The 23,849-nt window shown below is 49.8% G+C and overlaps 2 protein-coding genes across 5 annotated transcripts; both read left to right on the top strand.

The window, feature by feature from the left end:
• Positions 1-6,453: 6,453 nt before the first annotated feature.
• On the top strand, positions 6,454-15,838 carry xpc (xeroderma pigmentosum, complementation group C). Of its 2 annotated transcripts, none has more exons than XM_047016893.1 (14): positions 6,454-6,752; positions 7,373-7,615; positions 9,330-9,438; positions 9,562-9,646; positions 9,805-9,962; positions 10,135-10,255; positions 10,467-10,556; positions 10,744-11,598; positions 11,706-11,866; positions 13,852-13,933; positions 14,074-14,076; positions 14,330-14,499; positions 14,674-14,767; positions 14,996-15,838. In XM_047016893.1, exons 1-14 carry the CDS (start codon positions 6,638-6,640, stop codon positions 15,353-15,355), a joined length of 2,646 nt encoding a protein of 881 aa, XP_046872849.1. In that variant the 5' UTR covers positions 6,454-6,637; the 3' UTR covers positions 15,356-15,838. The 2 variants fall into 2 exon arrangements, with proteins under 2 accessions (XP_046872849.1, XP_046872848.1); XM_047016892.1 differs by having other exon boundaries at positions 14,074-14,205.
• Positions 15,839-16,286: 448 nt separating this feature from the next.
• Positions 16,287-23,493, top strand: arih2 (ariadne homolog 2 (Drosophila)). 3 transcript variants are annotated; one of them, XM_047016899.1, is made up of 15 exons: positions 16,287-16,404; positions 17,959-18,437; positions 18,952-19,019; positions 19,104-19,176; positions 19,609-19,750; positions 19,913-20,034; positions 20,495-20,604; positions 20,845-20,962; positions 21,197-21,247; positions 21,371-21,392; positions 21,501-21,652; positions 21,750-21,893; positions 22,296-22,364; positions 22,732-22,851; positions 22,946-23,492. In XM_047016899.1, the coding sequence occupies exons 2-15, from the start codon at positions 18,174-18,176 to the stop codon at positions 23,015-23,017; spliced, it is 1,527 nt and encodes a 508-aa protein (XP_046872855.1). In that variant the 5' UTR covers positions 16,287-16,404; positions 17,959-18,173; the 3' UTR covers positions 23,018-23,492. The 3 variants fall into 3 exon arrangements, with proteins under 3 accessions (XP_046872855.1, XP_046872854.1, XP_046872852.1); XM_047016898.1 differs by having other exon boundaries at positions 22,296-22,373; XM_047016896.1 differs by having other exon boundaries at positions 21,371-21,652; positions 22,946-23,493.
• The last annotated feature ends 356 nt before the right edge of the window (positions 23,494-23,849 follow it).

The following is a 23,849-nucleotide window of genomic DNA, read 5'->3' as shown; positions in this document are numbered from 1 at the left end:
ACCCAGGGGGAAGAAAGGAGGAGAGGATGAATGTATATTATGTAAATTGATGGATTATCATTCACTCAGATGGTGAAATATGATTGTGTTATGTGCGTTGGGGGGCACCAGGGTACAGGGTTTGTGTGCGCGTGCACGCGAGTGACGTCTGATGATTTTTAGACAGCGGGGTCGACGGTGAACAGAGATGTTTACCAAATTCCATCTTGCCGCTGTCGTCATGACAACCTCACAGTGGGAATGACTGTGTCTGTTTTACTGTGCTGGCATAAATGAATGAGAGCAACGTTTAAACCCCCCCCACCTTTCTAATACACACACCCATAAACACACACACACACTCCTAACCCCCCCCCCCCCCCCCCCCCCCCTGAGAACAGAGCTTTTTCCGGTCTTGGCAGTCAAAGCCTGTACAAACTGTAGTGGGCTTTGGGACCCTACTCTCTCAAAATAAACCTGCTTCCGCGTTTAGTCTGTACACACACTCTATATACACCATCTTGTTTGACAGTCACACACCCCAACACCTGTTAGACTGTGTGTCCTGAGTCACACACGGTCAAATGCACCTGCACCTTCCTCGGTTGCGATACGAGCTTTCCGAGGACGCTATTGGAATAGTGGAAAGGTTGCTGTGTGCATACAGGATGCGATCGAGGTTTGCTGAACACTCACCTTGACTGAGGCTCAAAGCTCCTTCATTACTTCTCCACATCCTTTAATCCCTCCCTCCTCCAGTCCTCTCCGCCTGCCCAGAACACAATGGGCGAACGGAGAGGCCACATCCTCCAAGAGCAGGACGGAGAGGGAAGGAGGCCAAGAGAGAGGCAGCGAGGAAGGAAAAGAGGACTCTCGTCCTCCCCTTCCTCCTTCCCTCCTTCCACAGAATTCAAAAAGAAACCCAACTAGAACCCCTTCCAATGTTTCCAGAGGGGGGGACAAGCGAAAGGTCGCTAACACCTGCCGTTGTGCACTCCAAAGCACCTTGGAGAACCATGTTTGTTTTCAGCTAGAAGTATCTTTCGTCAAACACGGGGAGAATGAAGGGCTTTTCAGACGGTTCTCCTCGGAGGATAGCTGAAGAGGTATGGCTACGGTCCCTGCCTCTCACAGCCTGCCTCTCACAGCCTGCCTCTCACAGCCTGCCTCTCACAGCTTGCCTCTCACAGCCTGCCTCTCACAGCCTGCCTCTCACACCCTGCCTCTCACAGCCTGCCTCTCACAGCCTGCCTCTCGCAGCCTGCCTCTCACACCCTGCCTCTCACAGCCTGCCTCTCGCAGCCTTCCTCTCACAGCCTGCCTCTCGCAGCCTGCCTCTCGCAGCCTGCCTCTCGCAGCCTGCCTCTCGCAGCCTGCCTCTCACAGCCTTCCTCTCACAGCCTGCCTCTCACAACCTGCCTCTCACAGCCTGCCTCTCACAGCCTGGTGTTTTGCAGGTGAGGCGCTGATTGCAGGGCTCTCCTGTCTGATCGAGCCGCACTACACAGTCCCTCCTGACTGGGTACAGCTGAAAGAGAAGAGTCTTCAAAGCCCGGGGGAGAGGCCACATCAATAAAACATTACGAGGATTAATATGATGGAATTGGTTGGTGGAATTCACTTGGATTGGAGTGGGTACGCTGTGTGCGCGTGTGCGTCTGAGAGCGAACAAGACCTATAGATAGGGAGTGTGTGTGTCTGTGCATGTATTTACACGTGTGTGTGTGTGTGTGTGTATGTGATGGCCCGTGTGTGTGCGTGTGTGTGCGAGAGAGGGGGGGGGTTATGTCAGAACTCTTCTGTCACACTTTGTAATGATCAAAGTGCTCTCCTGGACCCCCTAGTGCACATACTCTCACTCAGTCATCTGCAGAGCAATTGCTCATCCATGCAGCTTGGCACACACGCAGACACACACAGACCCACACTAACACACACTTATCTTCCCCCCCCCCCTCCTCTTTTCCCTCCCCTCCCCTTCCCTCTATCCTCCTTCTTTCCTTCTGAGATGGGATTGAAGTTCTGCTCAGTGAATACACCAGGAGACTCAGGCTTTGTTGAATGACTTACAGGAGTATCAGGACTGTGTGTGTACATGCGTGTAAATCAGGGTGTGTGCATACAGCCGGTGTGTGTGTGTGTCCATACAGTGCGAGTGTGCATGTGTTGGTACACGTGTGTGTGTATACCAGGCCTTAGTGTCTCGGAGCGTGTGAACATGTTTGATTGCATCCTGCACGCACTTTCTCCTTACTCCACTCATTCTATTCTTTCCCCGTTCCACGGCTGCTGATTCAGGAGTTCCAGAAGCGTCCGTCGGTTGGGTTGGGGGCCCAGCGGAGGGGCAGGAGGGGTAGAAGTGGAGGGGGGTCCCCGAGCGGGTGGTTGGCGGCCCGGCTTTGTGCTCTAAATCCGGGGGAATCCACGGGGCTTTGTGGCTCCCTGCTCGTGTGGCAGAAGGAGAGAGAGAGAGAGAGAGAGAGAGAGAGAGAGAGAGAGAGAGAGAGAGAGAGAGAGAGAGAGAGAGAGAGAGAGAGAGAGAGAGAGAGAGAGCTGAGAGGGAGGTTTCTGCTCACGGTGGCTCGCTGCCTCTCTCCGTTTCTCTTATTGTTCTCCCTCGCTAGCCGCAGTCACCGCGGTGCAGTCAGATAGCCAGACAGTCATTCAGTCAGTCAGACAGACAGTCAATCAGTCAATAAGCCAGTCAGTCAGCGAGTCATTCATTGTCAGACAGACACAGACAGACAGGCGGACAGACAGACGGTCAGAAAGTCAGCCAACAGGCGTCTAGCTACACAGCAAGCTGGCCAGTCGGTTCATAAACCAGTCAGCCAGCAAGCCAGCCCGTCAGTCAGCTATTACCAGTAATTCAGGGACACTTTTTCTAGTCATCCAGGAGGCCAGCACCAGTCAGGCAGGCAGCCAACACCATCTGTCTAAACATCTGTGGACCTCTGGACATACTGGTCCAGAGGGAGTCCACCTCACTAAGTGTTCCAGAATCTTCCCTCACCTGTCTGTTGGCACAGATAAACAGCCAACACCAGTCAGTCAACACCAGTCAGTCAACACCAGTCAGTCAGCTAGAAGCAGTCATCCAGAGTCATATCAGTCTCTGACTACAGTGTGTGCGTGTATGTGTGTGTGTGTGTGTGTGGGAGTGTGTGCGTGTGTGCATGTGTGTTCGTATGGACACTCTACAAACCCTCCACAGTGGGTGACATCATTTGACATTTGCCCAAAATGGCCACAGCAACGAAGAAACTGAGAGCTCGTCTTCAGGCTGGCGTTCTCCATTTCCCTTCCCTCCTCCCTCTCTCTCCTCCCCCATCCCCCCCCCCCTTCCCCTCTCTTCCCCCGTTTTTCGCCTCATCCCTGCATGACGTGAGCCCAGATCAAGGAGCAGAGCGGAGCCGTGTTGCTCAGAGAGATCGGGAAGCGGGGAGGCACGCAGGAATGCAGCTCCACTGGAGCCACTTGGGGGGAGGAGGGGTGGGGGGCAGCAATTAATTCTACAACATCCCTGGGAGTGTGTTCTCTCCCCTGTAGACACTCTGCTCGGCTTTTGTCTCTGTGTGTCTGTCTGTCCAAATTTGGAGTGTTAGGCAAAGAGGAATCACAAACAGGCACACAATGGTGCCCCTTACTTTCTCTGTTGGTCAGTCTCTCACTGTCACTCTACTTTATCACGGTGTAGAATGAAAGTGCTTTTCGGCGATATTTGAATGAGAGTGAAAAGACCCTATTCAGCTGCTATGGGCCTTTATTAACACGCGTCTCTGGGGCTGCACAAAGACCCCACCAATAGACGAGCTCTCGTACTCAGGTATGATGTCCCTTTCATATTCCCGTGCTGGATACCCATTGGCTAACAGGCGCCGGGGGGCTTTTGTTCCCCCCACCCCCGCCTCCTTCTCCCCTACCTCCATCACCACTCCCCCCTCTATCCCTCTGTCTCTCTGTGTCCGACGGCGTGAATGGAAATACGCACAGATGTGTTGCGCTGTTCAAAGTTATCCTCTGCCCTTGCCTGGATAAACCGGGAAGTCCGCTACAACTGGGACAGTGGAAGAAAACGATACACTTGCCTGTAGGCTGTTAAGTCAGCGATTTAAGCTATTCCGGTCTAACCAGTCTTTCTCCTTGATTTCGCCGTTACTGGTCCGGTGGTAGGTACACCTTTGGGCTCGCTGGCGGTAGCAGACCCAACCCGGTGAGAGCAGACGGCAAAGGAGGAAGTCAAAGACGATTTTTCTGTCAACGGTGGCATTCAGCGAGCCTACATTCTTCCATCTGCAGTTATCTCAGCACGTCTTTCCTTTCCACAAATAGCTGCCACTACGAGCCAGCGTCTGGAGATGTTATAGATGAAATGTCATGACGTCTGTAGGTTATTTCTGGAGCCTTTCCTCTTGGATCTAAATATTTGTTTTTGGTAATGAATATACGGTTAATTTGTTCTCAGTTAACGCAGTCGTGTAGTCTAACGTTGTCTAGTCAAGAATTTGTTGTGTGTTGTGGAATTACATAAACAGATCTCGTCGGAAGGTTAATTAGTCCTTTTTGGTTTTAGGCTTAAGGCTAAATAGTTGTCAATTTTTTTTACCATATGGTCTGGCTTCTTATCAAGGTTGTCCTCTCAATTCCCAAATGTTAAAGGAAAATGAATGCCACTTGTTGGCAAATGTAAATTGGGTCACAATTGCAATTTTGATCAATTCCAACCTTCATCCTTGCCTTTGTGTATTTTATATTGAGAAGGGATCAAAGGGCGCACAGAGATGTGAATGGTGCGTTTAGCTGCAAATTTAAGTCTTCTGATTATTCCTCACTGTTGGACAGATATCACCCTAGCGGCCGCTCCGATAACAGGCGGATAGACCACAACAGGTGCCTGCACCGTAGGGTACAGTGGCTGTGCGGAAAACCCTCCGTTACACGGAATGCAGACGGTGTTACTCAGGTGGACTGACTGAGTAGTCCGTGCTAACGAACCCTTATCTTACTTTTATTTCAGTTGATTTACAGGTTGTGTTTGGTGGCTTGGTAAGGATAAAACAGAGCTCTCTGCTGGGGCCAGTCTATCGGTCTGTTATTTCTGTCACCACTAGTCGGCGCAGCTTCACCACTCACAAACACGTCGGCTGTCCACGCCTAAAGGTGTTTCTGCATGGCGTTTGCGTAAGTTATACTGTTACTGGCCACTGCTCTGTATGGCTTTTTATTCCTATCTGACTGTGTCGAGGGTTCATATAGGGATGGAAGCCATGCAGAGCGCTGTGCTCAGATCACTGGACCAGGATAAATACCATGGATATGAAAGACTCATACACACTCCCATGTGGACTCTCACACACACACACACCTATACTCTCTCTCACACACACACACTCACACACACTCACTCTCACACACACACACACTCACTCACTCACTCACACACACACTCCTTCGCCATCCGCCTCCAACTGCAGTGAGTATGTCTGAAGCTGTGGCTCTAACTAACCAGTATCCAGACAGCTCCCTGAAGCAGAACATTTCCACCAGAAAATACCTCACCTCCACCTGGAAGTACCTCCAAAAGCTGGCTCATTGTCCATTTTCACACTCAAATCAACGGATGCTCTCAAATGCAAAAGCTACAATATTAAATTAGGCCTACTCATTCGTATGGTCTATCTTGTATCCAACATATTATATAGTTAGGATATGACCACCCACATCGACACAGCAGACAGACAATTCTGCAAGTCTGTCTCCGTGAATCCCAGGGCCGTAATCATAATATATATTGGGAATGAAACATATAAATAACAAAAATAAATAACTTAACGTAAAAGGTTTTCAGGGGGGGACTCTCAGACTCCTCAGCAGATTTCGTCCCCCCCAATGTTGACTCCATGGCTACGGCCTTGGTGTATCCATTCCTATTCAGCCTCTGAACTTGAATGCAAAGAAATGTCAGTATTTTATGTATTTTTTATATAGACTAGTAGTATCTGTGTCCCATGTAGGCTATGTTTTAATCCATCTGTTTTATGGACTAACCAATTTGCCGAGACAGTACTGCCTCTTGAGGTAACCATCATGTACTGCAGTAGACTTCACTAACTCCACACCAATTCATTTAGGCAACACAAATATAGATGTGCTCCTCTATGGTACTGCGTGTGCCTGTGTGCTCTTGTGATTTCACACACATAGGCTACACAAACACTCCTAGCCTACTTCTCTATTTTTATATATCTACTCAAACAACATATCACACTAAACTGTGACTGAATTAAATGTTAATTCAATTTAAGTTAATGAAGCTGGCGCAGATGCCCCACGCTGGTCTCCGGCCAGTCCTTTCATTGCCGTGCTAACTGGAGAGCGGAGATCGGGCGAGGAACAAACCGACCTCAGACCCGCAATTGGCGGATATTTCCGTGGCGGAAGTGGATGTGACGTGCGGAACCTTCCCACAACAATAATCAAGCGCCTTGCAACAATCACTTACGAAAGGGTCTGAGGAGTTGTTGAATAACCACGGCTACAGTCTCTCCTTACACAACCACGCACGGGAAGGGGGGAATTCCATTCCACATGAGCACGGTTCAGCACATTAACAACATAAAATAATATTTGCATTCGTGATATAACCTTGTGAGAAAGCATGGCAAAACGCAAAGTGGCTGCCGAAACGCGTGACAAGACTGATACAAAGAAGCCGAAACAGATTCCCAGGGGCAAAGCTGGTGGAACAAGAGGAAAAGTGAAGAAAGATCCAGGTAAGTTAGCTTGCTTATCATCTCGCTGCAAGACAACGTGGAGACGTGCCTATCCAAGTCGTCAGTTTGATGTAAAGTAAATTACATGAATAGCCCAAAATGAGAAATAGCCCAAAGATATTAGCTACTATCCTAGTAGCCAATTGAAGAGTATCATTAATAGGGTTAAATGTTGCATGCACACGTTGTGCATCATATTGTTCACAATGTATTTTGTGTACAGCATTTTTTGCCTTTACGACTTTTTGATTGACGGTTGCATGACAGGTGCATGCGTCCAGTCTTGCTTGGCTACCACAGCGTAGTAGACTCATAACTTGAAGCACTACCAAAACATCTGTGATTTAGGTTGAGCTTCTAGAAATTTGACTGTAGTTATAGTCGGCAGATTTGTGAGGGTCTCGTTTGTAGTTATGCTATGTTTATGGCATATGAGCTGGATAGTGATGATATCAACCTCTGTGAAGCTGGATTATTGAGGAATGTCACTGACTTCTCCAGAGGATTGACCTAAATTGATGCAGAAAACAACTTCTGATCCTCTCTCTCTCTCTCTCTCTCTCTCTCTCTCTCTCTCTGTCTCTCTGTCTGTCTGTCTGTCTGTCTGTCTCGCTCTGAAGAGAATGAAGAGGAGGAGAAGGTTGAGGTGAAGAGGAAGGCTAAATCCAATCCCCGCACCCCGAAACCTGCCGCCAACCATGTGACCAGCAAATACTTCCTAGATAAGTCCCCTACGAAGGCAAAGATGGAGTCGGAGGATGATGATGATGACATTCCCGGTCTCGCCAAGGGCACAGCTGTAGTGCTCCAACCTGTGAAGGAGGAGGATAGTGAGGAGGAGGAAGATTGGGAGGAAGTGGAAGGTAAGTGCAGGCATGTATAAGCACACTTCCTGCCAGGTGCATACTTGACCAAGACTTTCCTTGTTCTGAAAGGTTGCACAATAAAACACATATGATAATGTTATTCTAGTGTTTTTGCTGTCGTATGTGAAAGGGTGGGTGTGTGTGTGTATGGGAGATAAGGAAAGAAGTATGTGACTTAAAAGTTGGAGAAACACAGTGCTACAGATAGCCTTCTGACCTGGGGCCTGTTCCATAAAGAGCACTCACGAAGACAATTGGGGATTAAAATCCAAGACATGAACTGACCGAACGTATCAAATCAGTCAGGGCTAAAGCAGTTCCGCAAAGGGTTATTCAAGTTCACGCAATCAGACTAACATAAATACAGGTTCAAGTAGTCAAGATAATTGCATGTGCACTATTCTTTAGAGCCGCACTCCCACTAAACATATCTAAGTGAAGTTTTTAGAATTTTTTTATAGACTATTAGTACATTCCTCTGAGGAAAGTAGAAGATAGAAGAATATGGATTTAGATGCAACATTTCTGGTCAGTGTACATTTTTGCTATTGTACTGTTACCTGTTTATTTAGCTACGTAGCTATTGTAATCTGTTGGGGTAATTTAACTCTAAACATATTTTATGTAGCATTGCCTAAGCCTAAACATTTGATATTACATGCCATATAATTAAACACATGTAGGTCCACATCTTATAATTTATCAATGTAGATTGTATTACATTTATTATTGATCTTATTTGAAAGTCAGTGATATCCTCATCACTTTCCCGTTGGGTCAATATTACAGGAACTCTGGATGAGCAACAACTCAGTGTACCTCGGACCAGGTTAATTTCCCAGCAGAAGTGGCTTTAGGAAAAAGTTCGGAAACGTTATTTTGGTCGATTATTCCTCCCCTTCAATAATACCAATTAGTATTGTACTTTAAATCGTTGGAAAGGCTGATTAGTCACCTTTACAACGAGGTACAACTTGTAAGGATCATGCATTCGTGAAATGAGCAACACAGCTAGCCGTGTGGGTAGCGGCCCAAAATAATGCAATATTCTTCTGTTGGTATTCATTCTCGTTTTGAGTTGCTTGGTGGATTGGATGATTCCACTGTCCCACAGTAATAAGGAAAAAAACACATATTGGCCATTTTTATACTTTATTCATTTAGACTGTCAGGGACCTCAGTAGCGTGTGGAAGATCCATCGGCAGCCACAACAGCTTGGCACCTCCTCCTCATGCTGGTCACCAGCCTGGTCACACACTGCTGTGGGATGGCATCCCATTCCTCAAACAGGATTTGTCGCATGTCAGCCAACATATTTGCGTTGGTCACTCTTGCACGCCCAAGCTGATCCCACTTGAAGCTCAAATTCAGAGTGAATACCAACAGAAGAATATTGCAGGGGATTTTGGCAACATTTTTTGGGCCGCTACCCACACGGTTAGCTGTGTTGCTAACTCCACGAATGCACAATTCTTACAAGGTGTCATTATAAAGGTTACTAATCAGGCTTTCCAACGATATAAAATACAATACCAATTGGTATTATCGAAGGGGACGAATAATCGACCAAAATAACGTTTCCAAACTTTTTTTTGAGGAGTTTATGTTGAATTTGCTGCGACTGAATCACCCGAAAACGAGTCGGTGGCCATCGCTTTTGTCCCTGCCTCTATTGCCCTGCAGTAGTTGTGGTTGTGCTCCCTCCCCCAGAGCTGAGTGAGCCTCTGGGTCCTACTGCCCCAGCAGAGCCGGCCCTGCCCTCCCAGCCTGTGGAGATCGAGATCGAGACCCCCGACCTCATACACAAGAGGCTCAAGAGGTGAGGAGGAGGAGAGGCTGCTAGTCTCTCCTGCTGCTGTGCTCTTGAGTGGCTCGTGGAAAACCAATGTGTCACGTGTCGGTCGTCTCAGCCAACCCCGTCAGCTAACCTGATTTGTCGCAGGGAGAAGAAGAAGGCGGAGTTTGAGACGTACCTGCGACGGATGGTGAACCGCTTCAACAAGGACGTGGTGGAGGACACGCACAAGGTGAGCGCTCCTCAGCCCGTCCCCAGACTGTGTTAGCCTGCCGAGCTAGAGCCCAGGCATCAGTTCATAGAGACCCCTTCCAGTCTTTGGTACTCATTATACACTTGTACTTCCCATCCTACGTGGGTATACTGACGGCAGTACTTTCTTCCCCATAGGTCCACCTCATGTGCCTCCTAGCCAATGGGATGTTCCGGAACAGGCTGTGCAGGGAGCCTGACCTATTGGCTATCACTCTGTCCCTGCTGCCCTGCCACTTCACCATGGTGACCACGGAACGCCGGGACCAGAACTACCTCTCTGGTCTGCTCAAGTGGTGAGAGAGACTGACTGTTTGGGGGGGAATCACACATATTCTACCATCCATCTGTCCAGCCATGTCCTCTAGCCTCGGCAGTAAACGGCTTGCTGTGTAGAAATCCTTTGTAGTCGTCTGTCTCCTCATCGCGCCGCATCTCCTCTCCTCCTCTCTCTCCTGCTTCCTCCAGGTTTGGGGCGACCTTCACCCTGACCCCAGAGCTGCCCTGCGAGGAGCGTCCGGACCCCCGGGCCGTGCTGGAGCGAAGGCTAGGCAGCCTGACGGTCAGGGACCACCAGGAGATGACCCACGTTAGTACCAGGCCACGCAGTCACTGATGTCCAGATTTGACTTGATTGGGCTTGTAGAGTAGACGACTCGATTAGCAGGTGCAAAATGGCGTTATAGCCACCACAAAAACAAAAAATGAAATCGCTCAAATGTAAATGTGATTTTAAACATCTTGGTCATTTCCCCCTCCCCCCTTGCCTACTTTATTGTCCTCTCCCTGTATTCCTGTAGATGTTCCTCTTGGTTTTGAGGTCGCTGCAATTCTTCTGCCGATTGGTCATCTCTCTTCAGCCACTGTCCATGAAGCCCCCAGCGACCAAGGTAGTCACGCCTCCCCTCACCCTAGCAGATTCTGAGTCAGTTCAGGCCATGTTTGGTAAAACTACACTTCATTGTTACTTGTGACACTGACAACCCTCCCCCTCTCTCTCACTCTCGCTCTCTCTTTCGCTCTCGCTCTCTTTCTCTCTCTCTCTCTCTCTCTCTCTCTCTCTCTCTCTCTTTGCAGGGAAAGGCGAAAAGCAGCCCCCCTGGAAAGAGCCCCCCCAAGAAACCTCCCAAGAACAGCCCCCCCTCTGACACCAAGCCTTCCCCCGGGACCAAGAGATCTGCCACGGGGGGGAGGGGGGGAAGAGGGGGCAAGAAGCCAAAGAAGGAGTCAACGGGGCTTAAAGAAGAGGAGGAGGAGGAGGAGGAGGAGGAGGAGAAGAAGGAGAGGACCACAGTAGGTGGAGGGCAAAAACCCAAGAACTCCACGCGTCGGAGCGTGGCCTCGAAGGTGAGCTACAAGGAGCAGAGCAGCGAGGGGGAGGAGCCGAGCGAGGGGGAGGAGTTTCAGCCGACCAGCGAGGGGGAGAGCGAGGCCTCGGAGGGCGGGGCTCGCCGTGGGAAGACGGGCAAAGGAAAGGGCAAGGCGCCGGCGCGGAGGAAGAGTGGAGGGAAACGAAACCCAAAGTGTGAAGGGGACGACGAGGACTGCGAAGAAGAGGAGGAGGAGGAAGAGGAGGAGGAGGAGGGGGAGGCAGGGAAAGCCAAGGGAGCGAAGCGCGGGACGAGGAAGAGCAAGGGTCCGGGGGCCGACGAGTGGCTGGAGGTGTACCTGGACAAAACGGGCTCCTGGGTGTGCGTCGACGTCCGCCAGGGGGTGGGGAAGCCCCAGCTGTGCTCCCAGCATGCCTCACAGCCACTGACGTACGTGGTGGCCGTGGACGACGAGGGGAGCCTGAAGGACCTCAGCAGGAAGTACGACCCCAACTGGATGACGTCATCCAGGAAGAGGCGCGTGGACGAGGAGTGGTGGGAGGAGACCCTGGAGCCGTTCCTGGGGGAGGAGACTGAGAGGGATCTGCAGGAGGACAAGGAGGTACGTCATCGGACCCAACGCGATTCCGGCAGCTACCATGCCGGCGCACCCAACAGAAGGTCGGTCGATACGAGTTTGGGTAAACCTTTTCCTTCCCCTCTCTCCAGCTCCAGGCCAGACTGCTGGACAGGCCTCTGCCCACCTCAGTGGCCGAGTTCAAGAACCACCCTCTGTACGCTCTGGACAGACACCTGCTCAAGTATGAGGCTCTCTACCCCCCCACGGCGACCATCCTGGGGTACTGCAGGGGAGAGCCGGTCTACTCCAGGTCTTTAAGCTCAAGCTTCCTTGTAACACATACAGTGCCCTCCAAAAGTATTGGAACAGTGAGGCCAATTCCTTTATTTTTGCTGTAGACTGAAAACATTTGGGCTTGACATCAAACGATGAATGTGAAACCAGAGATCAACGTTTCAGCTTTTATTTCCAGGTATTTACATCAGGATCTGATGCACAAAATAGAAAATATCACCTTTTTATTCGAACCCACCCATTTGTCACGTGAGCAAAAGTATTGGAACATGTGACTGACAGGTGTGTTTTGTTGCCCAGGTGTGTCCTATTACATACATTATTCAATCAATAAATACCACTGAATGTCTACACTCAGGTTCAGATTGGGTAAGATAGGTTTTGTCTATGCAGACTGTATTCAGAGGTGAAAACAACATGAAAACCGGAGCGCTGTCTTTGGGTGAAAAACAAGCAATTGTGAGTCTTAGAGAAGATGGAAAATCAATCAGAGCCATTGCAGAAACATTGGCCATAGCCAGTACAACCATTTGGAATGTCCTGAAGAAGAAGAAAACTACTGGTGTACTAAGTAACAGACGTCGAACAGGTAGACCAAGGAAAACATCAGCAGTTGATGACAGAAACATTGTGAGAGCTGTAAAGAAGGCCCCAAAAACAACTGTTAGTGAGATCAGCAACAACCTCCAGATGGCAGGAGTGAAGGTATCACTATCTACTGTTCGCAGAAGACTTCATGAACAAAAGTACAAGGGCTACACCAGAAGATGCAAACCACTCATTAGCAAGAAGAATAGGAAGGCCAGGCTGGAATTTGCCAAAAAGTACAGAGATGAACCTCAAAAATTCTGGGACAAAGTTTTATGGACTGATGAGACAAAGATTAACTTTTACCAAAGTGATGGAAAGGCTAAAGTTTGGAGAAAGAAAGGAACTGCTCATGATCCCAAACACACAAGCTCATCTGTGAAACACGGTGGAGGTAATGTCATGGCTTGGGCTTGCATGGCTTCTTCTGGGACGGGCTCATTAATCTTCATTGAGGATGTAACACATGATGGCAGCAGCAAAATGAACTCGGAAGTCTACAGAAACATTTTGTCTGCCAATTTAAGGAAAAATGCAACCAAACTGATTGGCAGAGCCTTCATCATGCAGCAAGATAACGACCCAAAACACACTGCCAAAACAACAAAGGAGTTCATCAGGGGCAAGAAATGGAAGGTATTAGACTGGCCAAGTCAATCTCCAGACTTAAACCCTATAGAGCATGCATTTTACCTGCTTAAGAGGAGACTGAAGGGAGGAACCCCACAAAACAAACAACAACTGAAAGAGGCTGCAGTGAAAGCCTGGGAAAGCATCAAAAATGAAGAATGCAAAAGTTTGGTGACGTCAATGGGTCACAGACTTGCTGCAGTTACATTTACATTACATTTAGTCATTTAGCAGACGCTCTTATCCAGAGCGACTTACAGTAAGTACAGGGACATTCCCCCCAAGGCAAGTAGGGTGAAGTGCCTTGCCCAAGGACACAACATCATTAGGCACAGCGGGGATTAGATCCAACAACCTTCTGATTACTACACCGCCTCCCTCACCTCTCAGCCATCTGACTCCCAGTTATTGAAAGCAAAGGATTTGCAACTAAATATTAAGTCTTATTCACTTAAATATGTTTTAAGTATATCTGTTCCAATACTTTTGATCACATGACAAATGGGTGGATTCAAACAAAATGTGATATTTTCTTAGTTGTGCATCAGATCCTGATGTAAATACCTAGAAATAAAAGCTGAAACGTTGATCTCTGGTCTCACGTTCATTATTTGATGTCAAGCCCAAATGTTTTCAGTCTACAGCAAAAATAAAGGAATTCGCCTCACTGTTCCAATACTTTTGGAGGGCACTGTATATAAAAATAAAAAAAATAAACAGTGAATACATACTGTATATCCTTTCTGATAAGCTAACGCGTGGGCATGTGTGTGTTCCTCCCAGGGACTGCATTCACACGCTGCACTCCAGAGACACCTGGCTGAAGGAGGCCAGGACTGTTCGTCTGGGCGAGGAGCCCTACAAAGTGAGCTCTCTCTCTCTCTCTCTCTCTATTCCATCGCTATCTACATCTGTCTGGCTCTTTAACTTTGGTTTCTCTATACCCTTTTGTATCTTCCTCCCTCTTCATCTCGTATGTCCTCCCTCCTCTTCACCCTTTCCCAGATGGTGAGGGGTTTCTCCAATCGCTCCAGGAAAGCCAGGATGATGTCAGAGGAGAAGGACAAAAATGACCTCCCTCTGTTTGGAGACTGGCAGACGGAGGAGTACCAACCGCCCATAGCCGTAGATGGCAGGGTGTGTTTGTGTCTGCGCGTTTTTCGTGTTTATTTTTCCATACAGATATTTGAGCGTGAAGATATCAACTTTGTCTCCATATCTTCACTTTTGTTCACGTCGCCCTTCGCCCCTGTCCCGCCAGGTGCCCCGTAATGACTACGGGAACGTGTACTTGTTCAAGCCCTGCATGTTGCCAGTGGGCTGTGTCCACCTGCGCCTGCCCAACCTGCACAGAGTGGCCAAGAAGCTGGAGATGGACTGTGCCTCTGCCATCACCGGCTTTGACTTCCACGGCGGCTATTCCCACGCTGTGTAAGTGTGTGAGGGTCTGTGTGTGTGTGTGTGTGTGTGTGTGTGTGTGTGTGTGTGTGTGTGTGTGGAGCTCCTAATGAGGTGACCTGACGGCGTGTATATATGTGTGTGTGTGTGTGTGTCATCATTCTGTAACCTGACTGTGCGTGCATGTGCGCCTACTTGTGTCCGCAGGACCGACGGCTACATCGTTTGTGAGGAGCACGAGGAGATCCTGCGGGCGGCCTGGGTGGAGGACCAGGAGATCCAGAAGCAGAAGGAGAAAGAGGTGGGTTCTGCAGGGGGAGGAGTGGCTTCCATCGCTGGTGCCCTGCGAACTTTGGATACTCATGACTGAATGGATTTGGCGCGTCTTATATCGTTAAACTTTCAATGGTTAAACATTGTCTTGAATGGGTTATGACATGATCTTAAGTGGTGAATCAATTGCGATCTGGGTTGACCTTTCGCCGCCACTCACCATGTGTGTATCTCTGTGTGCGTGTTCGTTCTCCAGAAGCGGGAGAAGCGGGTTGTGTCAAACTGGACTCTGCTGGTGAAGGGCCTACTGATCAAAGAGAGACTGAAGCGTCGCTACGGTCACCAAGGCCCCAAGGATGGAGGGGGGCTGGGCCAGGCCAACAGCCAGGACAGGGAAGGCAAAACTGGGCTATCGTCGGACGAGGAGGAGGAGGAGGATGGTGGTGAGGCTAGCGGTCCTGCCAGCCAGACTGCTGCTGTTACCTTGGCCCAGTCCTGGCCCCAGAACAGGCAGGAGGAGCAGGACCAAGGTTCAGCCAGTGGAGCTAAGAAGAGTAGCACAAAACGAGAGAAAAGAGGCCAGCAAAAACATATGTTCCCCTTTGAGAAAGTATGACTTCAAACCCTCCATCACATCTAACTCTTATCTGGGACAAAATGCGTTCATGTATACTTCCAAAAGAGCAAACCAGGAGTTTCAGTGTCATCTCCAGATCATCTATTGTGTGACGCTAACTTTGTGGTTTTGAACATCACTGTGGAGGTTTTACCAGATAGTATGTCATTTGGACTGTATTATTCCTTTGTAAGAGGAGATGTGGGTCGCTCTGGTCTCTGTGGAGCCACAAACACAAAGCCCTGCAGATACTCAGACTGGCCCCACTCCTAGTGGATGTTCAACTGAACCTGAAACCACCGGTGCTCACTGCCCTCCTCCTGCCCCACGGGTGGATATATTCAGAGGAAATACTCCTTTTCTGTGTGCGGGGACTAGTGTGTTTCTGTGTCATCTGTATTAATAATGGTTAACATTGTTGACGTTTTGTATCAAATCTATTTTTTCAAAAAACATATCTATTTGCAAGAAAATGTTATAAAAATCAAAGCATTGTTGTATTCCTTACAAATGCCATGTGCATTGCAACATCATATCTACAATGACATCAAACTAAAAAACTTCTTTAGATTGCAATCATCTGCAAAGGACTTTAATTGAGATCAACAGAAGAAAGTTTGGGTTTGGTGAGAGGCACAAGGACAAAGACATAGCGCTTGGTCAAGTCAATATGACTGCCCACAGATAGTCCTACCTGTACATGAAATGAGTTTGTCAAATGTCTTGGACCAGAAGAGCAATATCTGATCAGTATAATTTCCGTAATTTTAGGATACTTCATGTCATTTCATTACATTCATTTCATCACTATTCCTTGTGATAAAAAAACTGGTCAATTTGTTTGGGAAATAAGCTTATTTCCCAGTATAAACACGCTTCCAGAGCTCTTTTGAAACTTCGACAAGACCAGGAAGTGACGTCATGTATAAACACCCCCCTGAACAGCCCATCTTCCGCTCAACTAGCGAGTAGTACTGCGAAGTAGGTTCTGGTTCGTTAAAGCACGTTAGCTGACTTCAATTCCGAGGAAACCGGTTGCGGTTTAAAAGGTAAGAAGGGATAGCTTGAAATGAGGGATGATAGACATGTCAACATTTACAAAGTTTGGATTATTATCAGATTCCAGACGGCCTTGTTTACATCTCGATCCCCGAGCTAGTGTGAGAGGCGGCGTCTCAGGGGTAACGTAACCAGGCTTGCTACATGCTAGCTAGCTAGTTAGCTGGCGATATAACGCTTGCTGGTGGTGCCAAACCTGGTAGGGCTAGCATTTCTTTTGACATGAACAATGGATATAGATGTTTTGTAGCTAGCAGTCTCTAGCGAATAGCAGTAACCTTTACTATCATCACTTATATAGAACGATCGTGAACTTTAAACATGGCATCCCCAGTGCCTGTATTTGCGAAATGCTTGCTAACTCAGTTGAAGTGTATCTGCTCGTTTTCAATGCCATGATGTAGCTTGACCAACTGATCATTCCAGCCGGGAAGACCGTTGCTTGCAGCTAGCTAGCTTTGTGGCTAACACAGTTCTGACGCGTGAGTGGAATTTTAACACCCCGTTCAGCTAGCAAACGGTGTTTGTATTATTGTAACCCAGATAGCTGTGTGTATGATATTAAGTGTGTCACCCAGATTTTGAGCCTATTTATAGCTTCGACGGAATGCAAACGAACTGGCACCGGCTACCGCCAGCCAGGACTAGGGCGATTATTGCAAGTCGCAGTGAACCTCAGCCAACTCTGATACTGTAGACTTTCTTGTTATGGAACCCAAGTAACTACATCAAACCCACTGAATGAGTAGTTTTCTAACATATTAAACGGTTGATGTTACACAATCATGTAAGTACATTAGTTGACGTTATGCTGAAATCACGAGTTAATTTGGATTTAGGCAACTGATGGGTAAGAACTGGTTGTATTGGATCCGGATTCTTGACCGCTCGGGGGCTGGGGACACGCGGCCGAACCTTACTTCCAACTGTCTCTTCTAAACGGCAAACGGCCGTCATGTAATCCCTTAAACCGTGGCATTAAGCTGATACGCGTGCTGTGAGTATGTCCTACACGTGTTCATGTACTGTTAGTGTAATATAAGGCTAGAAACTCTGCGTGTTGGCTAAGAGAAATGCTTGGGCTGCCTAATCCCAGTTTAGAGTATAAACGGATATGAGTGAGAGAGACATGTTTGCAACTCCGTGAAGCTGACCAACAGCAGTTGGTGGAGGATGCTTGGATCGGGCCTATGACTGAGTTAGAAAAGGCGACATTGGTCCTAAACTCACCAGAATGGCTTAACATACTTCTACCTATCCAGCATCTATTTTACACTGTACATTTTCAAGGTGGTGTAGTTAGGAGGACAGGGGCTGGCCTCCACTTGATTTAGTGTCATCGGTGACCCTGTGCGTGGAACAGCGTGGCAGAGGGCTGAACATCTGGCTGGACTGGCCTTCAGCTGACCCTGAGTGACATCACAGCCTTCTCTCAGTCTCGTGCACCCCAAACTGCACATTCACCTTGTCTGAGTAGCAAACACTTGACGACTTCCCTCCCTTCCCCCCCCCCTCCTTCCTTTCTCTCCCTCCTCCTCCTCCAGTTCCTTTTCGGCTCCTAGATCACCACACCCAGGGCTTCCTGATGAGTGACGGGGAGTGCGACTTTTTCTGCTTCTTCCGCTGCTGCTGAGCGCGCTCACCCGGCGCTCAGAGTGCCTCTGGGAAGCGCAGTCCATCCCAACGGGGTGGGGGGGGGGGGGGACGGACGAGGAAAGGAGGAGGAGGCGGCAGCCAATCCGAGTGAGAGCGTCAGGGCATGTCCGTGGACATGAACAGCCAGGCGTCCGACAGCAACGAGGAGGACTTGGGGGTGAACTCGGAGGAGGAGGACGAGGATGACGACGGGGAGGAGGAGGACGGGGGCGACATCGCCGACTACTACGACGGCGTGGCCGGCGACGTCGAGCAGCAGGGGGCCGACTCGTTCGACCCCGAGGAGTACCAGTTCACCTGCCTGACCTACCGGGAGAGCCAGAAGGTCCTCGGCGAGGAGGTCAACAACGTGGCCGCGGCCCTCAAGGTCAGGGTGACCCCCGGGTGGAGGTGGTTTGGATGGGGGGGGGGGGGGGGGAGCAGGGGATTGGAAGGGGTGGGGGGGGTGGAGTAGGGGATTGGAAGGGGTGGGGAGGGGTTGGAAGTGATTGGGGGAGGGGGAAAAAGAATGTGGAGACCAGATACATCCCCTAACCTTTATCTAACCTCCAAAGTAAACAGAAAAAATAAGAAAAAAAAGGTGAAATGGGGTCAGTCCACGCCCGCTGGTCCGTTTCCCCGGCTCTGTTTTTTTGTTGTTGCGTGACCTCATCTCAGGAACCGACGGGGTCGTGTAAACAATCCATCCCAGTCGTAGCCGATAAGGATTGGAGTTAGACACGAGGAGGAGCGCAGACACAATCGGGCCATGTCTCCCTTCCTCGCCCGACGTCTCTCCACACTCCAGACACTGTGTGTATCCGTGTGTGCGCTCAAATTCCAATGCTTCATCTTCACCTGCTGTGTTTGTGTCTGTTCCTGTCTTTGTGTGGCTTTTCTAGGTTTTACCTGCTGTAGCCAAACTGGTGCTGGTGCATTTTCACTGGCAGTTGTCACACATACTGGACAGGTAAACACACACACGCATCTTCTTTCTGTGTCGTTGGTTATCAATGGTCCGGCTGGTTGTCAAACTGCTGGCTTTGCATTACAGATACAAGTCCAACTCATCCCTGTTGCTGTCCGAAGCACTGGTTCAACCCAGCAGCACCTGCAGACCTGTCCCTGTGAGTACCAGCTGTGTGTGTGTGGGTCCACATCCTAATCCCTAATAGGGAGTCAGGTGGCTGAGCGGTTAGGGAATCGGGCTAGTAAACAGAAGGTTGCCGGATCGATTCCCGGTCGTGCCAAATGACGTTGTGTCCTTGGGCGAGGCACTTCACCCTACTTGCCTCGGGGGGAATGTCCCCTGTACTTACTGTAAGTCGCTCTGGATAAGAGCGTCTGCTAAATGACTAAATGTCAAATGTAATCCCTAGTGTCGTGTGGCGTAACATCAGGCCCTCCCCCAGACGCCTCGCCAGCGTGGAGTGTAACATGTTTTATCCTCCCCCCAGACAAGCCAGTCTCTCCAGTGTTGGAGTGTAACATGTTTTATCTTCCCCCAGACAAGCCAGTCTCTCCAGTGTTGGCGTGTAACGTGTTTTATCTTCCCCCAGACAAGCCAGTCTCTCCATTGCGGGGTGTGTCTTCAGCTGGTCAGGAGGGACGCCCTGCTCGCCCTGCCCTGTCAGCACTCCTTCTGCAAAGAATGCTGGGAGCAGCATTGCACTGTACTCGTCAAAGACGGGGTGGGAGTGGGTGAGTACGGGCAGCTTAGACCGTTGGCGAGAGAGGAGGACCCATTAGGCGTGTTTCGTGGCGCTCGCGTTTGACACAACCTTCCCTGAGCTCTCGGTGTGCGTGTGTGTTTTGCTCGTGCGTGTGTGTGTTTTGCTCGTGTGTGTGTGTGTGTGTGTCCAGGGATCTCCTGTATGGCTCAGGACTGCTGCCTGCAGATGCCAGAGGACTCTGTCCTGCCCCTGCTGCCTGGAGAGGAGCTGAAGGACAAATACAGACGCTACCTCTTCAGAGACTACGTCGAGGTGTGTGAGAGAGTGTGTGTGTGTGTGTATCTGTGCGTGCAGAACCAGGAGTTAATGAAGTGTTTGTTTTTTTACTACAGACCTCCTCTCCAGTGTTGTCGTTCTGGGCACAGAGCTCCTAAACCTGCTGGCAACAACAGTTTTTGGGTCACGAACCAAAGATTAAACTATTGTATTATAATGTAATTCAATGAACTAAATAGACGTTCCGTTCTCTTAAATGTTTTTGGTTCCGAAATGTTTTTCAGGAACAAGCAGACCTTTTTGATCTTGACATTTGCCATTGATTTGGGTTTTAACAATGTCCAGCAAATGCGTAGATGCACTGTGTGTAGCAGTCACGTGACGGCCAAAGTCAAATACCAGGAAAGGTCTCTATTCTGTTGGGAGGGGTTTGTGTCCGGGGCCTGATTGGAGCCTGTGTAGTCATGTCCCTGTCCCTCCCTTCCTCCCTCTGAAGAGCCACTTCCAGCTGCAGCTGTGTCCGGGCGCCGACTGTCCCATCGTCATCCAGGTGCAGGAGCCCAGGGCACGCAGGGTGCAGTGCAGCCGCTGCAGCGAGGTCTTCTGGTGAGACGCGCACGCGCACTTCCTCAGCGGTTCCTCCAACCGCAGCAAGCCCATCCTGTCCGCCGTATCAGTTTCCAGATGACTTATTGGTAGCAGAAAAAAAACCACAAATACTCTAAGGAGAGTAAGGGAGACTCACTCAAAACACACACACACTGGTGTAACAGGAAGCCCTAAATCTGTCCTTACCTGCGTGCCGCACTCAGCCTTTCTGACCAACTGCCCGTCTTCCTCCGCCAGTTTCAAGTGTCGCCAGATGTACCACGCCCCCACCGACTGCGGCACCATCCGTAAATGGCTGACCAAATGTGCTGACGACTCTGAGACGGCCAATTATATCAGCGCACACACTAAAGATGTGAGTTTTGGGGGGGAGGGGGGAATCCCTTAAACCACAGGCACGCACGCTCGTACCTTCATATAACCCCCCCCACGCACACACCCCCAGCCAACACCCTCCCAGGTACACATCCGTTAAAGTCCTTGAAACAGTCTTTAAAGCCTCTCTCTCTCTCTCTCTCTCTCTCTCTCTCTCTCTCTCTCTCTCTCTCTCTCTCTCTCTCTCTCTCTCCACACCCGTGTGTCTGAACAGTGTCCCAAGTGCAATATCTGCATTGAGAAGAACGGGGGGTGCAACCACATGGTGAGTGGGAGGGGCCGGCTCCTCTCGTTTGTTTGGAATCCCGTTTGGCTCTGATCCACACCTGCCTCTCTCCCTCCCCCCACAACTCTAACCCACCTCCCTCCCCCTCTCTGTGTGTTTCAGCAATGCTCCAAGTGCAAACACGGTAAGTATCTCCACCCACCCCCAGCCAGCGCCACATCCAGAACCCACCCTGCCACCCTCATCCTGGGGCTTGACCACGCCTTTGTCCCCTCGCCCCCGTGCTCTCCAGACTTCTGCTGGATGTGTCTGGGGGACTGGAAGACCCACGGCAGCGAGTACTACGAGTGCAGCCGCTACAAGGAGAACCCCGACATCGTCAACCAGAGTCAGCAGGCACAGGCCAGAGAGGCCCTCAAGAAATACCTCTTCTACTTTGAGAGGGTGAGACGACACACACCCACGGACACGCTCGCACACCACCCACCAACACTGGGGATACAGGATTCACTGTGTTGTGTGTGTGTGTGTGTGTGTTCAGTGGGAGAACCATAACAAGAGTCTGCAGCTGGAGGTCCAGACCTACCAGAGGATCCAGGAGAAGATCCAGGAGCGGGTGATGAACAACCTGGGCACCTGGATCGACTGGCAGTACATGCAGAACGCTGCCAAGCTGCTGGCCAAGGTGGGTCCAGGACCGGCTGGCTCTCTTGGGGGGTGCCGTTAGACGTAGAACTGCCAAGAACTCCTAGAATCAGGGCTGGTAGTACCGTAGGCTGGTCCGGTCCAGCCAAGTAACAGGCCAAAGTCCAGTTGGAAAAAGGGGTGGAGGTTGGGCTGGGACTAGGTGGAGTTAGCCCTGGTGTCAGAGGATGGCTGTGGAGGGTGGGACTAGGTGGAAGTGACTCGCAGGGAAGAATGTATCCTGTGTCACGTCTGGAGCTCTATTGCTACGACTGATCATTATGGGATGCGTTGGTTGTTGTTTATTTGTTTTAGGGACCTGTGTATCTGCCCACGTATGTGGTCTTGTCTCGTGTCCCTGTGTTGTCCTGGTGGTGACCTGTTCCTCTTCCTGTCCTTGCAGTGTCGCTACACGCTACAGTACACCTACCCCTATGCCTACTACATGGAGTCTGGGCCTCGGAAGAAACTGGTGAGACTGGTGTGTTTGTGACGTTCCTGGAACCTTTTGTTTACGTTGGTACTTTCCCGTGTGCTGGGCTTGGCTGCCGGGACTAACGTTTTATCCTCTCCCTCTCTCTCTCTCTCTCTCTCTCTCTCTCTGTCTCTCTCTCTGTCTCTCTCTCTCTCTCTCTCTGTCTTCTCTCATTCTTCTCTCTCTCTCTCTCTCTCTCTCTCTCTCTCTCTCTCTCTCTCTCTCTCTCTCTCTCTCTCTCTCTCTCTCTCTCTCTCTCATCTCTCTCTCTCTCTCTCTCTCTCTCTCTCTCTCTCTCTCTCTCTGTCTTCTCTCATTCTTCTCTCTGTCTCTCTCTCTGTCTCTCTCTCCTCCCTCTCTCCAGTTTGAGTATCAGCAGGCCCAGCTGGAGGCGGAGATTGAGAACCTGTCCTGGAAGGTGGAGCGGGCCGACAGCTACGAGAGAGGAGTGGGAGAGGTGGAGCTGAGCGCCAACGACAGAGGGGTACGACTGTGGGAGGCTGGAATTGGGGGAGGGGGATGGGGATTAAGGGCTGGGGACATTTGAATGACCTCAATCTTGCGGTGTCTCTTGTCAGGATCTGGAGAACCAGATGCACATCGCTGAGCAGAGGAGACGCACCCTGCTGAAGGATTTCCACGACACCTGAGATTCCATCCGACGGCGATGCACCAGCAGAATCCTTGCTTCCATTCAGCCCTCCGCTGCCACACTCGCTGTGCCCTCTCCCCACCCCTCCCCACGACCCACAGGGCCTTCCCTCATCCCCCCCACCACCTCCCTTCATCCCTCGCTCACTATGCTCTCACTCTCTCTCTCACTGGCTGTTGCAGGGTCTCAGAATGACACGATTGTATCTCTCTCCCCCCCCCCCCCCTTCTCCTCCTCCTCCACATTTGTCTACAGAACACCTCATTCAAACACACACTACTCACCAACCAATGAGAAAGCATGCGCATGCACGCGCACACATACCTGCATAGCATTGTACACGCGCACACACGTTTTCAAACAGTCCTCTGGAAGAAAATGAAAAAGTCAACACAAATTCTTGATTTGCCCTCTACTCACTTAGTCCTGCTGCCCCTTCTCCTCCCCCCCCCCCCCCCCCCCCCCCCCCCTTCACTTTTTTCTCCTTTCTTTCTTCTCACCATGGTTTTTTTTTCTGAAAAATGGCTGTTGATTGATAGATCGTTTAAAAAAAAAAAAAAAAAAGAGAAAAAAAAACACAAAAAGACTCAAAATGAAACCCCCCAAAAATTGCTGTAATTTTCAACCGTTGTACATTAATACAGAAATAGTTACTGAGAGAAAGTTTTTAAACCTGACCGTGTCTCTTGTGTATTGCTCTGCATCACACTTTCTCCACCCAAAGCATACAGTACAGAGATATCAGTTAGGGCTTTTCTGGCAGTCACATTGTATGGTCGGCTAAATGACTAAAGGACTAAATGTATGGACCTCAACACAGCCCCCTTGAT

Source organism: Hypomesus transpacificus, unplaced genomic scaffold (genome assembly GCF_021917145.1).
Source record: "Hypomesus transpacificus isolate Combined female unplaced genomic scaffold, fHypTra1 scaffold_426, whole genome shotgun sequence".
NCBI lineage: Eukaryota > Metazoa > Chordata > Actinopteri > Osmeriformes > Osmeridae > Hypomesus > Hypomesus transpacificus.
Note: the sequence above shows the minus strand (reverse complement) of the source record. Positions and strands in the feature narration are given on the sequence as shown.

Bases quoted from the DNA above. Each gene is read 5' to 3' on its own strand.
- xpc (XM_047016892.1), top strand. From the start codon at position 6,638: ATGGCAAAACGCAAAGTGGCTGCCGAAACGCGTGACAAGACTGATACA. The intron at 9,963-10,134 runs GTGAGAGAGACT...TGCTTCCTCCAG, and splicing joins CTCTCTGGTCTGCTCAAGTG to GTTTGGGGCGACCTTCACCC. The intron at 10,557-10,743 runs GTAGTCACGCCT...CTCTCTTTGCAG, and splicing joins TGAAGCCCCCAGCGACCAAG to GGAAAGGCGAAAAGCAGCCC.
- arih2 (XM_047016896.1), top strand. From the start codon at position 18,174: ATGTCCGTGGACATGAACAGCCAGGCGTCCGACAGCAACGAGGAGGAC. The intron at 19,177-19,608 runs GTGAGTACCAGC...ATCTTCCCCCAG, and splicing joins GCACCTGCAGACCTGTCCCT to ACAAGCCAGTCTCTCCATTG. The intron at 19,751-19,912 runs GTGAGTACGGGC...GTGTGTGTCCAG, and splicing joins CAAAGACGGGGTGGGAGTGG to GGATCTCCTGTATGGCTCAG.